The sequence below is a fragment of the Drosophila melanogaster genome, chromosome 2R (genome assembly GCF_000001215.4).
Source record: "Drosophila melanogaster chromosome 2R".
Lineage (NCBI taxonomy): Eukaryota > Metazoa > Arthropoda > Insecta > Diptera > Drosophilidae > Drosophila > Drosophila melanogaster.
In genome coordinates, this window is record NT_033778.4 from 25,133,499 (window position 1) to 25,153,753 (window position 20,255).

Sequence of the window (20,255 nt, forward strand, 5' to 3'; positions counted from 1 at the left end):
AGCCTAGAGTCAGATAGATGACGAGGCCTTTCAATGAAAGTGGCGCCCTCGAGAGCTGTTCTGCCTTCTGTGCTTCAGACGCTACCATCTTTCCTAACCCCTGTAGTTCCCGCTAATCCCTTCCAAATGAAAAAAGGATGCGACTGGGGAAATGTATATTTAAGTTTTTCTCTCTCTCTCCAGATTTATTTGTGAGTTCGTAAGTTTTAGCGGGAATGCTAAAATGGCGGTACTTCTCGAACTAATCCAATTTTTTACAGCTCCATAACTTATTCCTATTTGCCTTTGTCTTGGTCTTCTCTGTTCCACACTCTAGACTGTCAGACGCTAAATGCGCCTTATTAGATGAGCTGACTGTGGGTGTTTTTATGTGTGCCATGTTAGCCCTCTTACTCCCCCTCCTTCCACAACCAACTTTGACTCTTACGCCACCCCTTCTTGGAAGGGGTCGTCTGCTTCAATTTCAAGCTTTTTTTTCTTTTTATGATAAATTGCATTTATCAACCACCGACGCCAAAAACTCCACCACCGCACCACCCCCAACATACGCTGCCACCCTCCTCCTAGACAATTGCAATGCTTCAGATGGGGTGAACATGCGTTTACATTGTTGTTGTTAGGATACGGACACACTCGTGTAAAGGATTTAGCTTTCGATTAAATCTACGTCTCTACACCCCCGAATTCTTGGAAAATGGCTACATGCGATCCGTGGCTGCTCAAATTTATTAAATGCTCCATGCTTATATAGAAGGACGACTAACTTAATTCCTCTGAACAATGAAAATAAGTACCAGTACATATTTGTTCTTACTGTTCCTAATAACGACTTTTTAAAGCAATTGCTAGAAAGTGCAACAAAATCTGTTTGCGTTGATCCCGCAGTGCTGTCGGAGGCTACAAGAAAATATAGATTTTGCCACATTAAAAAGAAAAATATTTGCTTATGCTGCTCGGAAGTTTATCAAAAGGATAAATGTCTATATATATGTATCTCCTAATATCTACCGAGAGTCCAACGTAGTTGAGCTCGATTTGCCGGTTGATTTCCCGCGGACAAATATCGCGTGTTTGTCCTTGATCCCATGGAGCGTTAAGTGCATCCTAGCGGCAGCTCCTTTCGTGTCTGGGAAAACAATGAAAAATTCATGCAAATGAAAAATAAATGCACACAAGCCAAACAGGATAATGCAGCACTGAGAACCACAACGCAGTGGGAAAATAGAAGCACATTTCATGCAATTTCGGACTACGATGCTTGGCTCATGGTTTTTCTACTGTCTTGCCTCTTTTGTCTGTGGCACGAAATTTCAATAAATTATGCACAAATTTTCGTGGTTTTCGCGTTTTTTAGTTGTTTTTTTCCTTTCTGCTACACTTTACTTGTTATTTTATTCAAATTGCTGTGCATTTTATACTTTTAAGAAAGAAACTGTACGCGCAACGGTTTTAGGTTTAGAAAAGACGGAGAGGGAGTTTCAACCCTTTCGGCGCTATCGCAGCATCCAGCTGCTTGAATTAATCCCTTTTTGGGCGATCCTCGGATATCTTTGTCTACCGATATTGTATACTCAGGTAAACGATATACGTATGCACACATCAGTGTTCGTATGCAAATAAGATTGATTAAAAATTTAAATAAGTCTCTTGCCAGGGGACACCTTTTTGTTGAAAAGGGAGAAAACATTGACAGCTGCGTTTTGAATCCTCGAATTTGTGGATCGTAGGTTTCAGCTTAATTGAATTCACCTCTTGAACTCCTAGGGCCAACACTAACACTTTTGGGGCAGGACAAACTTATCAAAGCCAAAAAGGATGCAACCTGTAGTTTAATATTTTTTCAGCATTATATGCGATAATGCTGGCCATATAGTCATGGATCGTACGCATTTATAATTTGAATTTTTTACTGTTATCAAGATATCAAGGTAGCCGGTCAATCACAGCTTCGTAACTAGAATGAAGTTACCACCAGAGCTCAGTCAGTTCGTTGCTCCGCAATGCAAAACGCAAGTACCTACTTGTTGTATGGAGCTGCGCACTTGGTTGTCTTGGGAAGTTGGTTGCTCAGCAGCAGCCACAGTACCAATGATTATGTTTATACTATTAAAGTAATTTACAAAAAAAATGACGCCCCGCCAAAACAAGATAGTCGGCAGTCGACTCTTCCTTATCCTTCCACCAAGAGCAGATGGCCAAAGTCAACCGCTTTAGCTGGAGGTTAAGTAGCTTGCTGTCTACTTAACTGTAATCGAAGTATGGCCCAGCGAATTGGCGATCAAACGCTGATTTCGATCTTTCCAGATTGCCGTTCGAAACCTTTTTAACAACATTTTTCAAGGAAGATGTATAAGTGTGGTCAAGTGCAAACTAACTTCAGCATAATCACTTTCCAGTCGCTTATAGCGGTAGTAGTTGAGGTGCTAGATTAGCAAATAATGTGGGCAACTCCACGCAGCTGCATCTGGGCTCATCCAGGAGGCTGCAAGGCCAATGTGGAGGCCATGTGTGCTTGTTTCGTGCTTGCCGCTCGTTAACTTGGATAGCCTTCTCCGCGCACCGTCATGATCTGCTATTATACCAGGTCGCTGATTTGGTGATAACGATCGTAATCGTTCCGATCCTTTGACTGCAACACATGTTGCACTTTCCTCGGCTCATCGTTCACCTTGCTGTTTTGTGTGCCATATTATTTTCTCTACTTTAGAAAATGGATTTTTGCACACAAATAAGTATGATTCTATTTTCTCTCTTATAACACGCTTTCCATTTTCGATTTTTACTACTGCGGTCGGGGTACTTAAAACGATCGACTCTATTTGGTAAGGAGTAATGTTTGTGAAAGGAATTCAGCGAAAGAAATTGTTCCTTCCTTGTAACTTCCGGACTATTCATTGTGCGTAATTAATGCTTCTTGTAGCAACAAAACTATTTTGTTTATTCACGAAAACCAATCGGTAATACAATAATAAATACAAATGACTATTAAATCTATACTCATTAATATGCAGGACAATATGGTATCCTGACATTAATACAATATTATGGTCTTCGAGTTACGCCAAAGGGGTTCGCCTCCAGAAAATCAAATGTACATACACACATTTGTTCAAACAAATACTTTTCTGAATATGCATGAGAAACCCTATAAAATGAACTGGTGAATGTATTAAGGTGTATGAAGTAAATTTTACCCCCTTTGAACTCTACCCAGAAATTTTTGAGAAAGTTGTCAGCCAGGTTTTTGTGTTAAACCAAGTAAAATGTATACATATATGAAAAGCGCGGTATAATAGAAATGAAATGTGGTCTGCCTTGCTTTATTGGATAGTACTCTCCTGTATTAATCGCAATGTATCACTCATTGGTTTCTTTTATTTCTGTTATGCCACACTTCCTGTGGGCTGAGTATAAAATGATTCCAATTTTAGATTAGTTAAATTAAAAAATAACAAAAAGTCCTTGCCCTCATCCCATCAAAGCCATCATAGCAGCATTGATAGACATGTCAATGTGGCATATTTGGCTTGCATGGCTCTGGTTACTTAATTTAAAAGACACCCAACGATTATTGGTTTGAAATTGCTTAGAACACGCAAGTACGGTTTTTCCTTGTTTTCTTTTTTTTTTTTTTTGCAAAAGTTTTATGTATTTTTACGGTTGAGTAAGTAAGTAGGCGTTGATCCAGAAAATTCGATTTTCGTCGGATCAAGGCAGCCTGCTACAACATAATATAAAAATATTAAGACGGCGTTGGTCGCTTGTACATAACTATCCAAAATAACTATATTCACAAAGTCAACCGTCCACCAACTAGCACCATTTTGGTTTCATATGTCTTGATGTAGCCTGAACCAAAGGTTCAAAAACGCACCCATGCTCACTTACGCGCAATTTTAAGCTACTTGTTTGGGGCGTAGAAGATTCTGATGCAGGAGCTATCATGATGCGATTCGCAAGGCGTTTATAGTGCCAAGACGGTATTGCATTTCAATATGTTTGCGTGTTTCTTTAATGCCTTGTTTGGTTTCACATCTCGTATCCCATTCATTTTACCGCGGTAGTCCTCGTACCTTCTCACGTGTACATGAAAAGCTTTTTTGTGCGCAACAAGTTTCTAAACAAAATTCTGAATTGATAAATGATATTGCAAACAGTTTCGGACTCGATTTACATTGAGTCGAGGCCGTTCGTCATTAATTATTTTTGTGTAAGTCCTTGAGGGCAAGCAACGAAAAGTTAAGGTTTTTGACATTGCATTGCAATATGCTCTTTTGTTCATGCTAACAGAAAAACTGTGGTTTCTGGCTTAACATCTTACAAGTCTGAGATAAACGTCATAACGTCTCATATTATCACCCATATATAGTATCAAAAATCTTCACATAAAACGTAGCCAAGACAAGCGATCTTGGAAAGAACCCGAAAACTTCCACAAGTTGCCTCTCGAAGAGGGCTCATAATAGATTATTGGTACGTGCTGCGAGACAGGTTTCAAGGATGTAGGATAGGACAGGCAGCACACGAGACTCATTAATCCTGTTGGCAAACGGGTGCCCGGGTGGCCTTCGGCTTCCTTGCCACGACTCATTTGTGCTGAAAACTTTCTGTTTGATAAATTGCCCATAATACAAGCACACATTCTCGCTTCTCTTACAACTTTGTGTGGGGCCAATCCCAAACCATGTATAGTCATGCCAGAAGCTGCAAAAGGGCTGGTAGCTGTTTTGGCCTGAACTTTTTCGATAGATAAACACTTAACACGTTTTTGCCAGTAATCTAAATACTCCCCTTTTGGCGAACATATATTTACTTACCATTCAATCATATTTGTGTGGTGGCGAGGAGAGCACTTTAGCAACGGGTTTTCTGCAGCCCTTTGGCGTTTTAATATGCAAATACTTGGGCGTCGGTATTCTCTTATTTTTCTCAATTGACGTGTTTTTTCTTTGCAGTGCCATGTCTGTACACAATCTGATACCGTCACGTTATGTCAAACTTATGGCTGATTTGATTTGTGCGATTGTCACGTTTTTGTTTTGATTATTTAATGCCATGAAAGACAACTTAAAGTCACGGTAGAAAGTTTGGTCTATAAATAATTTGAATTTTATATTAAAGAAAATATATAGACCTTTAAACTCAAAGGCATCAAGTAGTAATTATTTGTCTGCATATTCCGGATCGCTATCACTAGTAAGGCTCTGATTAATGCTTATGTTATTGAGAAATCTGTCGTCAGCCGATTCCGAGTCCCCTGTTACTGAGCTTGATAAGGACGGTGATGTCCTACCAGAATTTTGACCTGAACTAAGTGCTGAAGGCTCTGCGTAATTTTCTCCAGCATCAAAATCCTCTTTATTATTGCCGACCCAACATTTTTCGCACTGATCTCCGTCGTCCGATTCACTCATGTCTTCCTCTTCGAAATCACCATAAGAGGATTCAGATTTAAGGAGCGTGTCCCCAGGTGGCAAACTTACACTACCTTGATGTTCATCTGATCGACATGCCTGCGCTTCCCATTTAGAAATGCACTCTTAGTTTCTTTATGTTTGTACTTACCGTATCCAGATTTCGACTTCTACACACGATTTGAGCGTCATGCAGCTCCTTCATCAAGGCATTTCTTTCCAATGAGTGATACTCGCGTTGAAGATGACACTCGGATTGCAGCTCTCGGTTTTGTTTGCGTAAGGAAAACATTTCGCTCAAAATTTGATGCTGCTTCTCAACTATAGTAGTCACCAACTGCTCAAGGTTCTCAATTGTAACTTCGTATTCGCGTAATTTCTTTTTAAGGAGCCAGTTCTCTACACGGCAGTCGGATAGACTTGAGGCCGACAATCTAATCTCAGCAGCATTATGCCCCAATGATTCTTTATTCACCCTAAGAGAAGTCCAGTGGTAACAAAAGATAAGATAATTAAATTATCACTTACTCGTTGAAAGCGCTCATGTCGTCACTTGCAGGCAAAGGAAACGCTACTAGGTCTCTGGTGGCAATGTCCCCGAGATCATGGTATTGGCAAATACAGGACATTATTCGATAAATTTGAAAGTATTCTAAAGCATTAATTGCACCAGACTTTTAATACAAAGCTAACTAATTTCTCGAGTAGAGCGTAAAAATGGGTTAGTTCTAATATTACAAAACGCTGTGTTTCTCTGTAAATCAACTTTGCGACAATAATAACCGATTGTCCTCCTGTTTTAAATGTTGATACTCCTCTCAAAGCTGACTTAAACTGCCCGAACAGATATGGGTGTCAGGGCATTTCACTTTACAGACTGCACCCATCTACCGCTCGCTGCGTCCCCTCAGCCAGTGGACACTTTACGACTTGACATTTTCACACTTTGTTGGCAACGTTTTGGAAGCTTCCTACACTTTCCTCCCTGTGGGGCACAGCAACTGACTTTTGGGTCGTCCTTGTTACAGCGTCAAAGCCAGCGTCGATGCAAGCTCCATGAATCCGCTTGGGATCCGAGAAGTGCAAGTGTGTGGCTTCAGCTGAATAGGAACTGTATAGGTATGAGACACTCCTTTTTTGTGTGCGTCGGTGGATTGAAGTGCAAAATTGGTTTAAGTGTTTGCTAAATTGGCAGCAAAATGGCTTTTTCAATTTATCCTCAACGTTTGTGTGCATACTCGGAAAAGGCAAACGCTGTACAAAAAGTTAAGCAAGATAAACTAAGCATTTTTTACCACATTTTTTTGGCAACTGGTTTTATATAGCTATGTTGTTGATATTTCTCCGTTTGTTAACTTTTGCAGTGCTTTGCGAAGTCACCAAAACGCACCCATAAGTGAACTCTCATCCGGATACGAGCACGCATTACTCGCCTAGGTCATTTCACACTCTTACTATTGACGCTAAACGTTTTCAAATAACTGTATTTTTTGTGCACACATATCTTAAAGTAGAGATAATCATGGCTTGCACCGAAGCCACTATTGCAAAGCACATATACGATTGCTCGTATTTTACTACAATTAAAGTCGTATCGTAATCGTGATACCTCAACAATGCCAAATTACTACGCAGGCCATGTTAACATAAATATCTTGTGCCTCCTCTATTTAAGAGTATCTTGAGACTCAGCCCGCCCTTGAGGGATGGCCAATCTATAATCGCTCAACCTTAAACTTAAACTAGAGAACGCATGCAAGCGTTTATTTAAAAAGGCATAAGTCATACGTGGCTAATAAATTGATTTACTAGAGTGGATTAGAGTTCATTGCTATGACATATACAGGATGTTCTAGCTGTACTGCTGAGCAGTGATCTTCGTTGTTGCTGTCTTTAGGGATAGTGAGCTGGCCCTCGTTGGAGGCCCCTGTTAGTGCAGCACAAAGCGAACTTTTCATAAGTTTAACTATGTGAGCATTTAGGGGAAAAGTGTTCTGCCCTCGGTAAGAGCAATGAATTGTAGACCCAAAACGCTTGGCGGACTCCTTCCAGGCTCAATCGCACTTCGTACTTCGAGACTTTGGCTATGAAAAAAAACTTTTAAAATGCCAGTTTGAAGTCTATTATTTGCTGGACACGAGCATATATTGATTGCATCGCAGTCGCCTCGGTCAGCCACAAGATGCAAGAAAGCAAATTGCTTCAACAAATACTCGTACTCCCGAAAGGGGCTTGAGATGTGGAGGGTGATTTTGATGGGGTGGGGTGGGTTGCGGTGTAGGAAATCACATGGTAATCGGTGGACTACGAAACTGAAACCAGAAATAAAAATGCAATCGAAGCCAAGTTTCGTAAAGAGGTCTTTCAAACCGGTTTTCAGGCGCAAAGTGCAGATCCCCCTGTGACGGTTTGCAGAAAGTCTTCGGTTTCTTGGCGGCTTCGTGTAGTGCAGCATTTAGCGTCTTGATCGGTTTATCACCGATTAATTAGAGTTTGATAAATACGCGCACGCCGTGAGTTTATAAATCATGGGGGCAGAGCCAATGCACCGCAGTTAAACAGTCCAAAAACTGTAGAAGCTACTCCTATATAAGATCCCAGGAAAATTTGCATATAAAAAAATTTAACAAAAAAGCACAGTCAAAATAAAGAGCTAAGCATGTTTTACTTTGCCTAGTTTTGATTTTTCGCCACATTTAGCATTTGTGCTCTCGCTGCTTGGGACGTTGCTATACAACAGAATTTTTTCAAAAACAAGTCGGCGATGCAAGTGGGAAAAACATCTTTGAACATTGTTCACACATGAACACGAATATATTTAAAGACTTACAATTTTGGGCTCCGTTCATATCTTATGTAAATGAATCGAGAGCGATAAATTATATTTAGGATTTTGTTATCTAAGGCGACATGGGTGCATTGCTCAAAAACATGTAATTTAAGTGCACACTACATGAGTCAGTCACTTGAGATCGTTCCCCGCCTCCTAAAATAGTCCCTTAGTGGGAGACCACAGATAAGGTCCTCGCCGCTCAAGATAGGCAGATGTGCCCGAGCGTGGGACCTCGATAAGGCGGGGACTATTTACTTAGGCCTCTGCGTAGGCCATTTACTTTAAGATGCGATTCTCATGTCACCTATTTAAACCGAAGATATTTCCAAATAAAATCAGTTTCTTACAAAAACTCAACGAGTAAAGTCTTCTTATTTGGGACTTATATTTGGTCAATCGAGCCTTTAATCGACTCTGCAGTTTCCCCCTACCAAAGGTAAGGAACTCAGAGAAAGGCCAGCTCCTTTAAGCATCTTACAGCTAAAGGTAGCAAAAATAAGTAACTCTTGTTTCCCCCTACCAAAGGTAAGGAACAGAGTATAAATATAAAAAGCAAAAGATACAAAAGAATCTTTTATGTTTTAAAACAAGCACCTTATAGTCTATAGCTAAAGGTTGCTTTGTGTACCATTATAAATTGTGGTAAGGCGTGCTTGAGGCCATACATCAGCAATTGTGAAATTAAAAAGTGCATAACAAAAGTGCCTTATAAATGCTCTAATAGCATTAAATCAGCTCATAAATAGAGTGCAGTGTATATGCCATAAGAGCATAAATTAAATAAAAAGTGCCTGAAAACAGTGCCTTATAAATGCTCTAATAGCATTAAATCAGCTCATAAATAGAGTGCAGTGTATATGCCAAAAGAGCATAAATGCCGAAATAAATGGCTAAAAAACAAAAAATCTGACTGGACTACAAAAATAATAAAACGTGCCAAAAAAAAAAAAATCATCTTTAAACATCGACGGAGCCTTAAAGAAGAGAAGGAAGTCAAATTCAAAGGAGCCTCTACCAGCAGCAGAAGCAGCAACAACAGCAGCAGCAGAAGCAGCAACAGCAGTAGCAACAGCAGCAACAACAGCAACAACAGCAGCAGCAACAACAACGACATCAGCTAAGTCAAAACAAGAATTTTCTGTTTATCCAAACACACATATATATATAAATACATATAAAATACATATACACGTACTATATATATTAAGAAATTACAAAAAATTTTCAAAATGATGTCAGAAAAGACTATTCAATTCCTTAAGAAGCAGTCCGAAATTATTTTGGAAATTAGAAAGTTGGAAGTAAAACCAACATTAACAGATGTAGAAATTCTAAAATTAAATGAGCTTCAAAAATGTTTCATTGCTAATCATAGCAATTTGTTAAAGATCGGCGTTGTCGATCATGAATATTTTAACGCGAAGCAGTATGATTTAATAATGATGGTGTTAGAAAAAATTAAAAATAAAAATGAAAAAATTAAGGGCGAGTCGGTAGAAAACACTTTCCCTAAATCAAACACTGTCCCTAAATCAAACCCTCCCCCTACATTAAACCTTGAAATGCGTGGTCACCCTGAAAAAGAGGGTATAGCACAAAACAACGCTTTAAAAGTAGAGCAGGCATTTCGTAATAATGTTGGCCAATTTCGAGTATATCTAGAAGATACGTCTAAACTAATAGACAGTAGTCCAGATTTCCTTAAAATAAGGAAAAATAAAATTGAATTTTTATGGCATAAAATAGATAACCTGATTGAACAGGTGAATAGTCATTTTGAGAGTTCGCTATTCGAAGAAGAAATTAGCGAACTTGAATTTGACAAACAAAATATTCTTACAGCCATTAATAGTCGACTCAGTGGCACAATAAATAAAGCTGAAATGTCGACGGTTGTTAAGGCGGAGGAGTTACCAACCCTGCCTAAAATACAGATTCCCACCTTCTTTGGTGATTCCAAAGAATGGGATCTTTTTAATGAACTCTTTACAGAGCTCATACATGTGAGAGAGGATCTCAGTCCTTCTCTCAAATTTAATTATCTAAAGTCAGCATTAAAAGGAGAAGCCAGAAATGTGGTTACTCATTTACTGCTCGGCTCTGGAGAAAATTATGAAGCCACTTGGGAGTTTTTGACCAAGCGATATGAGAATAAAAGAAACATATTCTCAGATCATATGAATAGGCTTATGGATATGCCAAATTTAAATTTAGAATCCAATAAGCAAATAAAGACATTTATTGACACGATTAACGAGTCAATTTATATTATAAAATTAAAGGCACAATTACCAGAAGATGTGGATGCAATTTTCGCTCACATAATTCTTCGGAAATTCAATAAAGAATCACTCAATTTATATGAAAGCCATGTTAAAAAGACAAAAGAAATACAGGCACTTTCTGATGTCATGGACTTTTTAGAGCAAAGGCTCAATTCTATATCATCATTCTCACAGGAAGTAAAACCTGTAAAGAAAATGATTAATAATAACAAGAATAAAAATTATAGTGACAATTGTGCATATTGCAAACTACCAGGGCATTATTTAATTCAATGCCATAAATTTAAAATAATGAATCCAGCAGAACGGTCTGACTGGGTAAGAAAAAATGGGATTTGCCTAAGATGTCTGAGGCATCCGTTTGGTAAAAAATGTATAAGCGAGCAGCTTTGTTCGACTTGTCGTAAACCTCACCACACGTTACTTCACTTTGCAGGTCATAATCCAGAAAAAGTGAATACGTGTAGAACAACAGGTCAAGCCTTGTTGGCCACGGCCTTGATTCAAGTAAAGTCGAGGTATGGAGGCCTTGAACAATTAAGAGCATTGATTGATAGTGGCTCTCAAAGCACAATTATTTCAGAAGAGTCTGCACAGATTCTAAAATTGAAAAAATTTCGGTCTCATACTGAAATAAGTGGAGTATCTTCCACAGGAACGTGCATCTCCAAGCACAAAGCGGTTATTTCGATAAGAAATTCTCCGAAAAATTTAGAAATTGAAGCAATTATTCTCCCAAAACTTATGAAGGCACTTCCAGTCAACACGATTAATGTTGATCAGAAAAAATGGAAGAACTTTAAATTAGCCGACCCCGATTTTAATAAACCGGGTCGCATTGATTTAATCATTGGAGCAGACGTATATACTCACATTCTGCAAAATGGAGTTATAAAAATAGACGGTCTCCTTGGGCAAAAAACTGATTTCGGGTGGATAGTTTCTGGATGTAAAAAATCCAAAGGAAAAGAAACCATTGTAGCCACAACAATAGAAATAAAAGAGTTAGATCGCTACTGGGAAGTGGAAGAAGAAGAAAAAGATGATATCGAGTCTGAAATCTGTGAAAATAAATTTATCAAAACGACAAAAAAAGATTCAGATGGGCGATACATTGTGTCAATTCCATTCAAGGAGGATGTCACCTTAGGAGATTCAAAGAAACAAGCGATAGCTCGTTACATGAATCTGGAGAAAAAACTAAAAAGAAATGAAAAACTTAAGGTTGACTACACTAAATTCATGAATGAATACATGGATTTAGGACACATGATTGAAGTGAGTGATGAAGGCAAATATTTTTTACCGCACCAGGCAGTGATTAGAGATTCAAGCCTTACGACCAAATTGAGAGTAGTTTTTGATGCTTCAGCAAAAACTACGAATAACAAAAGTTTGAACGACATAATGTGGGTTGGGCCACGAGTTCAAAAAGATATTTTTGACATTATTATTAAATGGAGAAAATGGGAATTTGTTGTTTCGGCAGACATTGAAAAGATGTACCGACAAATTAAAATAGATAATAATGATCAAAAATATCAATATATTTTATGGAGAAATTCTCCAAAAGAAAAAATTAAAACATATAAATTAACCACAGTCACTTACGGAACTGCATCTGCACCATATTTGGCTACCAGGGTTCTGGTAGATATTGCAGATAAATGTAAAAACCAAGTTATTAGTGCAATAATTAGGAATGATTTCTATATGGATGACCTAATGACTGGAGCTGATTCGGTAGAAGAAGCTAATAAATTAATAACATTAATTCCCCATGAATTGCAGAAAGTTGGATTCAACTTAAGGAAATGGATTTCCAACAATTCCAAAATATTAACCACTGTGGAGGACACAGGGGACAATAAGGTTCTCAATATTATCGAAAATGAATGTGTTAAAACTTTAGGACTAAAATGGGAACCTCAAAAGGATTTATTTAAGTTCAGCGTAAATTGTAATGATGAATCAAAAAATATAAATAAGCGCGTTGTGTTATCAACGCTAGCAAAAATATTTGATCCGTTAGGATGGTTGGCACCAGTCACGGTTTCAGGAAAACTTTTTATTCAAAAACTTTGGATAAATAAAAGTGAATGGGATCAGGAATTATCCATAGAAGATAATTGGGAAAAATATAAAGAAAATTTATTATTGTTAGAGAATATTCGAATCCCAAGGTGGATTAATTCAAACAGTTCTTCAGTCATTCAGATTCACGGATTTGCGGACGCCTCCGAAAAAGCATATGCTGCAGTAGTCTATGCTAAAGTAGGACCTCATGTTAATATAATAGCTAGCAAAAGTAGAGTCAACCCTATAAAAAATAGGAAGACAATTCCCAAACTCGAGCTGTGTGCAGCTCACCTGCTTAGTGAATTAATCCAAAGACTAAAAGGATCAATTGACAATATAATGGAGATCTATGCTTGGAGTGATTCCACGATTACCTTAGCATGGATTAACAGTGGTCAAAGTAAGATCAAATTTATAAAAAGAAGAACGGATGACATTCGGAAATTAAAAAATACTGAATGGAATCATGTTAAGTCAGAGGATAATCCAGCAGATTTAGCATCCAGGGGAGTGGATTCTAACCAGTTGATCAACTGTGATTTTTGGTGGAAAGGTCCGAAATGGCTAGCAGACCCAAAAGAACTTTGGCCTCGGCAGCAGTCTGTAGAAGAACCTGTCTTAATAAATACGGTATTAAATGACAAAATAGATGATCCTATTTACGAATTAATAGAAAGGTATTCCAGTATAGAAAAACTTATACGTATAATAGCATACATAAATAGATTCGTGCAGATGAAAACAAGAAATAAAGCCTATTCATCAATTATTTCAGTAAAGGAGATAAGAATAGCGGAAACAGTTGTTATTAAGAAACAACAAGAATACCAGTTTAGGCAAGAGATAAAGTGCCTTAAAATCAAAAAGGAAATCAAGACAAATAATAAAATATTGTCATTGAATCCATTTTTGGACAAGGATGGGGTTCTAAGAGTTGGAGGAAGATTGCAAAATTCCAATGCAGAATTTAATGTTAAACATCCAATCATTTTAGAAAAATGCCACCTAACAAGCTTATTAATAAAAAATGCTCATAAGGAAACATTGCATGGAGGGATAAACCTAATGCGAAACTATATCCAAAGAAAGTATTGGATTTTCGGGTTGAAAAATTCGTTGAAAAAGTATTTAAGAGAATGTGTAACGTGTGCAAGGTATAAACAAAATACAGCTCAGCAAATAATGGGTAACTTGCCAAAATATAGAGTGACGATGACATTCCCGTTTCTTAATACTGGAATAGATTACGCAGGTCCTTATTATGTTAAATGTTCAAAAAATCGTGGCCAAAAAACATTTAAAGGATACGTTGCTGTATTCGTTTGCATGGCCACCAAAGCCATACACTTAGAAATGGTAAGCGATCTAACTTCAGACGCATTTTTAGCAGCACTCAGAAGATTTATTGCTAGACGGGGAAAATGTTCCAATATCTATTCAGACAACGGAACAAATTTTGTAGGAGCTGCAAGAAAATTAGATCAAGAGTTATTTAATGCAATACAAGAAAATATAACGATTGCAGCGCAGCTTGAAAAGGACAGGATTGATTGGCATTTTATTCCCCCGGCAGGACCTCACTTCGGAGGTATTTGGGAAGCTGGAGTTAAGTCAATGAAATACCATTTAAAGCGTATAATCGGCGACACTATTTTGACTTATGAAGAAATGTCAACTCTTTTATGTCAAATAGAAGCATGCTTAAATTCAAGGCCATTATACACTATAGTTAGTGAGAAGGACCAACAAGAAGTTTTAACACCAGGTCATTTTTTAATTGGAAGACCACCTTTAGAAATAGTCGAACCAATGGAAGATGAAAAAATCGGAAATTTGGATAGGTGGAGACTTATCCAAAAAATGAAGAAAGATTTCTGGGTTAAGTGGAAAAGTGAATATTTGCATACGCTCCAGCAAAGGAATAAATGGAAAAAGGAAATTCCTAATATAGAAGAAGGGCAAATAGTTTTATTAAAGGATGAGAATTGTCATCCTGCAAGATGGCCTTTAGGAAAGGTGGAAAAGGTGCATAAGGGGAATGATGATAAGGTCCGAGTGGCTAAAGTAAAGATGCAGGAAGGATATATCACTAGACCCATTACTAAAATTTGTCCCTTGGAAGGAATAAAGTCTGTTGACAAAAATGAGGCTGACCAAGAGCCAAAAAGACGAACTAGAGCGACATCGGGAATGTCCAAGATCGGAATCATCATGGCAATGTTGTTGTTTGTGTTAAGTTGTCAAGTTTCTAGCGCATTACCTAAAGATATAGCACCAAGATATTCTATAGACAAAATAAATAAAACCTCAGCAATATATCTAGACCCGCTAGGAGATGTTGAGATGGTGAGTACTTCTTGGAATTTGGTTATCTATTATAAAATGGATCCATATTTTAAAATGCTAACAAAGGGTAATGCGCTTATACAAAGTATGAGGAAAGTTTGCGAAAGACTTCATAGCTTTGAAGAGCAATGTAGTCTAGTCTTAGATAATATGCAAAGTCAGTTATCGGAACTTGAAGAAAACAATAAATTGTTTATGATGCAGTCTAGATCTAGAAGCAAGCGTGCTCCTTTCGAATACCATAACATTCAGTCCGAAAGTGAAGAATTATTATCAACACCTTATATAGGAGAAGTTAGTGAAGTGCCGAAGATTATTTGGGATCCGCTGAAACTATCAATATTAAATCATACTGAGGAATTTGAACGATTGAATAATGAAATTAAATTTATTAAATAGAACCATCAAAAATTGAAAGATTTAGATTTCCATCATATTTCCGGACATGATGGATTAATTATTGCTTTAATAATAATGGTAGTATTAATAATATATTTCATACGGAAATGTGCTGTGCAACAAAGAATGCAAGCAATAACCTTTGCAGGTCCGTTGCCAGTACTATAAATATCAATAGTAAATAAAAAATAAAATTATATAACAAAAAATATATATACAGTCCACTATATCGTTGTTTAAGAGAAAATGTACTTCTACATAGAAAAAGCGAAATGTTTAAAATAAGTTAATTGAGTACAAATTGTTGAATTAAAAATAATATAAACCATAATTGTAATCCAATAAAATTAAAAGCCAGAAAAACTAGGCCCATTGAAATCTTAGTTGCAAAATAAATGAACATATATCAAATAAATACAGTCCACTACTGTTATAAATGCAACTAATATACTAATGTACATCTCAGCTTTGCTGGCCCTTTGGCAGAATGTTCACACATGAACACGAATATATTTAAAGACTTACAATTTTGGGCTCCGTTCATATCTTATGTAAATGAATCGAGAGCGATAAATTATATTTAGGATTTTGTTATCTAAGGCGACATGGGTGCATTGCTCAAAAACATGTAATTTAAGTGCACACTACATGAGTCAGTCACTTGAGATCGTTCCCCGCCTCCTAAAATAGTCCCTTAGTGGGAGACCACAGATAAGGTCCTCGCCGCTCAAGATAGGCAGATGTGCCCGAGCGTGGGACCTCGATAAGGCGGGGACTATTTACGTAGGCCTCTGCGTAGGCCATTTACTCTAAGATGCGATTCTCATGTCACCTATTTAAACCGAAGATATCTACAAATAAAATTAGTTTCTTACAAAAACTCAACGAGTAAAGTCTTCTCATTTGGGATTTTACATTTGGTCAATCGAGCCTTTAATCGACTCTGCAGTTTCCCCCTACCAAAGGTAAGGAACTCAGAGAAAGGCCAGCTCCTTTAAGCATCTTACAGCTAAAGGTAGCAAAAATAAGTAACTCTTGTTTCCCCCTACCAAAGGTAAGGAACAGAGTATAAATATAAAAAGCAAAAGATACAAAAGAATCTTTTATGTTTTAAAACAAGCACCTTATAGTCTATAGCTAAAGGTTGCTTTGTGTACCATTATAAATTGTGGTAAGGCGTGCTTGAGGCCATACATCAGCAATTGTGGAATTAAAAAGTGCATAACAAAAGTGCCTTATAAATGCTCTAATAGCATTAAATCAGCTCATAAATAGAGTGCAGTGTATATGCCATAAGAGCATAAATTAAATAAAAAGTGCCTGAAAACAGTGCCTTATAAATGCTCTAATAGCATTAAATCAGCTCATAAATAGAGTGCAGTGTATATGCCATAAGAGCATAAATTAAATAAAAAGTGCCTGAAAACAGTGCCTTATAAATGCTCTAATAGCATTAAATCAGCTCATAAATAGAGTGCAGTGTATATGCCAAAAGAGCATAAATGCCGAAATAAATGGCTAAAAAACAAAAAATCTGACTGGACTACAAAAATAATAAAACGTGCCAAAAAAAAAAAAAAAAAAAATCATCTTTAAACATCGACGGAGCCTTAAAGAAGAGAAGGAAGTCAAATTCAAAGGAGCCTCTACCAGCAGCAGAAGCAGCAACAACAGCAGCAGCAGAAGCAGCAACAGCAGTAGCAACAGCAGCAACAACAGCAACAACAGCAGCAGCAACAACAACGACATCAGCTAAGTCAAAACAAGAATTTTCTGTTTATCCAAACACACATATATATATAAATACATATAAAATACATATACACGTACTATATATATTAAGAAATTACAAAAAATTTTCAAAATGATGTCAGAAAAGACTATTCAATTCCTTAAGAAGCAGTCCGAAATTATTTTGGAAATTAGAAAGTTGGAAGTAAAATTGGGATTTTACATTTGGTCAATCGAGCCTTTAATCGACTCTGCAGTTTCCCCCTACCAAAGGTAAGGAACTCAGAGAAAGGCCAGCTCCTTTAAGCATCTTACAGCTAAAGGTAGCAAAAATAAGTGACTCTTGTTTCCCCCTACCAAAGGTAAGGAACAGAGTATAAATATAAAAAGCAAAAAGATACAAAAGAATCTTTTATGTTTTAAAACAAGCACCTTATAGTCTATAGCTAAAGGTTGCTTTGTGTACCATTATAAATTGTGGTAAGGCGTGCTTGAGGCCATACATCAGCAATTGTGAAATTAAAAAGTGCATAACAAAAGTGCCTTATAAATGCTCTAATAGCATTAAATCAGCTCATAAATAGAGTGCAGTGTATATGCCATAAGAGCATAAATTAAATAAAAAGTGCCTGAAAACAGTGCCTTATAAATGCTCTAATAGCATTAAATCAGCTCATAAATAGAGTGCAGTGTATATGCCAAAAGAGCATAAATGCCGAAATAAATGGCTAAAAAACAAAAAATCTGACTGGACTACAAAAATAATAAAACGTGCCAAAAAAAAAAAAATCATCTTTAAACATCGACGGAGCCTTAAAGAAGAGAAGGAAGTCAAATTCAAAGGAGCCTCTACCAGCAGCAGAAGCAGCAACAACAGCAGCAGCAGAAGCAGCAACAGCAGTAGCAACAGCAGCAACAACAGCAGCAACAGCAGCAGCAACAACAACGACATCAGCTAAGTCAAAACAAGAATTTTCTGTTTATCCAAACACACATATATATATAAATACATATAAAATACATATACACGTACTATATATATTAAGAAATTACAAAAAATTTTCAAAATGATGTCAGAAAAGACTATTCAATTCCTTAAGAAGCAGTCCGAAATTATTTTGGAAATTAGAAAGTTGGAAGTAAAACCAACATTAACAGATGTAGAAATTCTAAAATTAAATGAGCTTCAAAAATGTTTCATTGCTAATCATAGCAATTTGTTAAAGATCGGCGTTGTCGATCATGAATATTTTAACGCGAAGCAGTATGATTTAATAATGATGGTGTTAGAAAAAATTAAAAATAAAAATGAAAAAATTAAGGGCGAGTCGGTAGAAAACACTTTCCCTAAATCAAACACTGTCCCTAAATCAAACCCTCCCCCTACATTAAACCTTGAAATGCGTGGTCACCCTGAAAAAGAGGGTATAGCACAAAACAACGCTTTAAAAGTAGAGCAGGCATTTCGTAATAATGTTGGCCAATTTCGAGTATATCTAGAAGATACGTCTAAACTAATAGACAGTAGTCCAGATTTCCTTAAAATAAGGAAAAATAAAATTGAATTTTTATGGCATAAAATAGATAACCTGATTGAACAGGTGAATAGTCATTTTGAGAGTTCGCTATTCGAAGAAGAAATTAGCGAACTTGAATTTGACAAACAAAATATTCTTACAGCCATTAATAGTCGACTCAGTGGCACAATAAATAAAGCTGAAATGTCGACGGTTGTTAAGGCGGAGGAGTTACCAACCCTGCCTAAAATACAGATTCCCACCTTCTTTGGTGATTCCAAAGAATGGGATCTTTTTAATGAACTCTTTACAGAGCTCATACATGTGAGAGAGGATCTCAGTCCTTCTCTCAAATTTAATTATCTAAAGTCAGCATTAAAAGGAGAAGCCAGAAATGTGGTTACTCATTTACTGCTCGGCTCTGGAGAAAATTATGAAGCCACTTGGGAGTTTTTGACCAAGCGATATGAGAATAAAAGAAACATATTCTCAGATCATATGAATAGGCTTATGGATATGCCAAATTTAAATTTAGAATCCAATAAGCAAATAAAGACATTTATTGACACGATTAACGAGTCAATTTATATTATAAAATTAAAGGCACAATTACCAGAAGATGTGGATGCAATTTTCGCTCACATAATTCTTCGGAAATTCAATAAAGAATCACTCAATTTATATGAAAGCCATGTTAAAAAGACAAAAGAAATACAGGCACTTTCTGATGTCATGGACTTTTTAGAGCAAAGGCTCAATTCTATATCATCATTCTCACAGGAAGTAAAACCTGTAAAGAAAATGATTAATAATAACAAGAATAAAAATTATAGTGACAATTGTGCATATTGCAAACTACCAGGGCATTATTTAATTCAATGCCATAAATTTAAAATAATGAATCCAGCAGAACGGTCTGACTGGGTAAGAAAAAATGGGATTTGCCTAAGATGTCTGAGGCATCCGTTTGGTAAAAAATGTATAAGCGAGCAGCTTTGTTCGACTTGTCGTAAACCTCACCACACGTTACTTCACTTTGCAGGTCATAATCCAGAAAAAGTGAATACGTGTAGAACAACAGGTCAAGCCTTGTTGGCCACGGCCTTGATTCAAGTAAAGTCGAGGTATGGAGGCTTTGAACAATTAAGAGCATTGATTGATAGTGGCTCTCAAAGCACAATTATTTCAGAAGAGTCTGCACAGATTCTAAAATTGAAAAAATTTCGGTCTCATACTGAAATAAGTGGAGTATCTTCCACAGGAACGTGCATCTCCAAGCACAAAGCGGTTATTTCGATAAGAAATTCTCCGAAAAATTTAGAAATTGAAGCAATTATTCTCCCAAAACTTATGAAGGCACTTCCAGTCAACACGATTAATGTTGATCAGAAAAAATGGAAGAACTTTAAATTAGCCGACCCCGATTTTAATAAACCGGGTCGCATTGATTTAATCATTGGAGCAGACGTATATACTCACATTCTGCAAAATGGAGTTATAAAAATAGACGGTCTCCTTGGGCAAAAAACTGATTTCGGGTGGATAGTTTCTGGATGTAAAAAATCCAAAGGAAAAGAAACCATTGTAGCCACAACAATAGAAATAAAAGAGTTAGATCGCTACTGGGAAGTGGAAGAAGAAGAAAAAGATG

The 20,255-nt window shown here is 36.9% G+C and overlaps 2 protein-coding genes across 2 annotated transcripts in view, besides 2 other annotated features; both read right to left on the reverse strand.

Annotated features, from left to right (window-relative positions):
* The window catches only part of lov (jim lovell), a 53,848-nt gene extending 47,719 nt beyond the window's left edge, over positions 1 to 6,129 (reverse strand). The window contains exons 1-2 of the mRNA NM_001299947.1: positions 5,943 to 6,129; positions 5,566 to 5,890 (exon numbers count right to left, since the gene is read on the reverse strand). The gene's annotated coding sequence lies outside the window, so the exon portion shown is untranslated. The remainder of the gene's footprint in view (positions 1 to 5,565; positions 5,891 to 5,942) is intronic.
* CG43106 (uncharacterized protein) lies at positions 5,129 to 6,129 on the reverse strand. Its single transcript, NM_001259589.2, has 3 exons — positions 5,943 to 6,129; positions 5,566 to 5,890; positions 5,129 to 5,513 (listed from the first exon to the last, which is right to left on the reverse strand). The coding sequence occupies exons 1-3, from the start codon at positions 6,041 to 6,043 to the stop codon at positions 5,163 to 5,165; spliced, it is 777 nt and encodes a 258-aa protein (NP_001246518.1). The 5' UTR covers positions 6,044 to 6,129; the 3' UTR covers positions 5,129 to 5,162.
* A 2,078-nt stretch (positions 6,130 to 8,207) lies between these two features.
* Positions 8,208 to 15,844: a mobile genetic element.
* Positions 15,845 to 20,255: part of a mobile genetic element that runs on past the window's edge.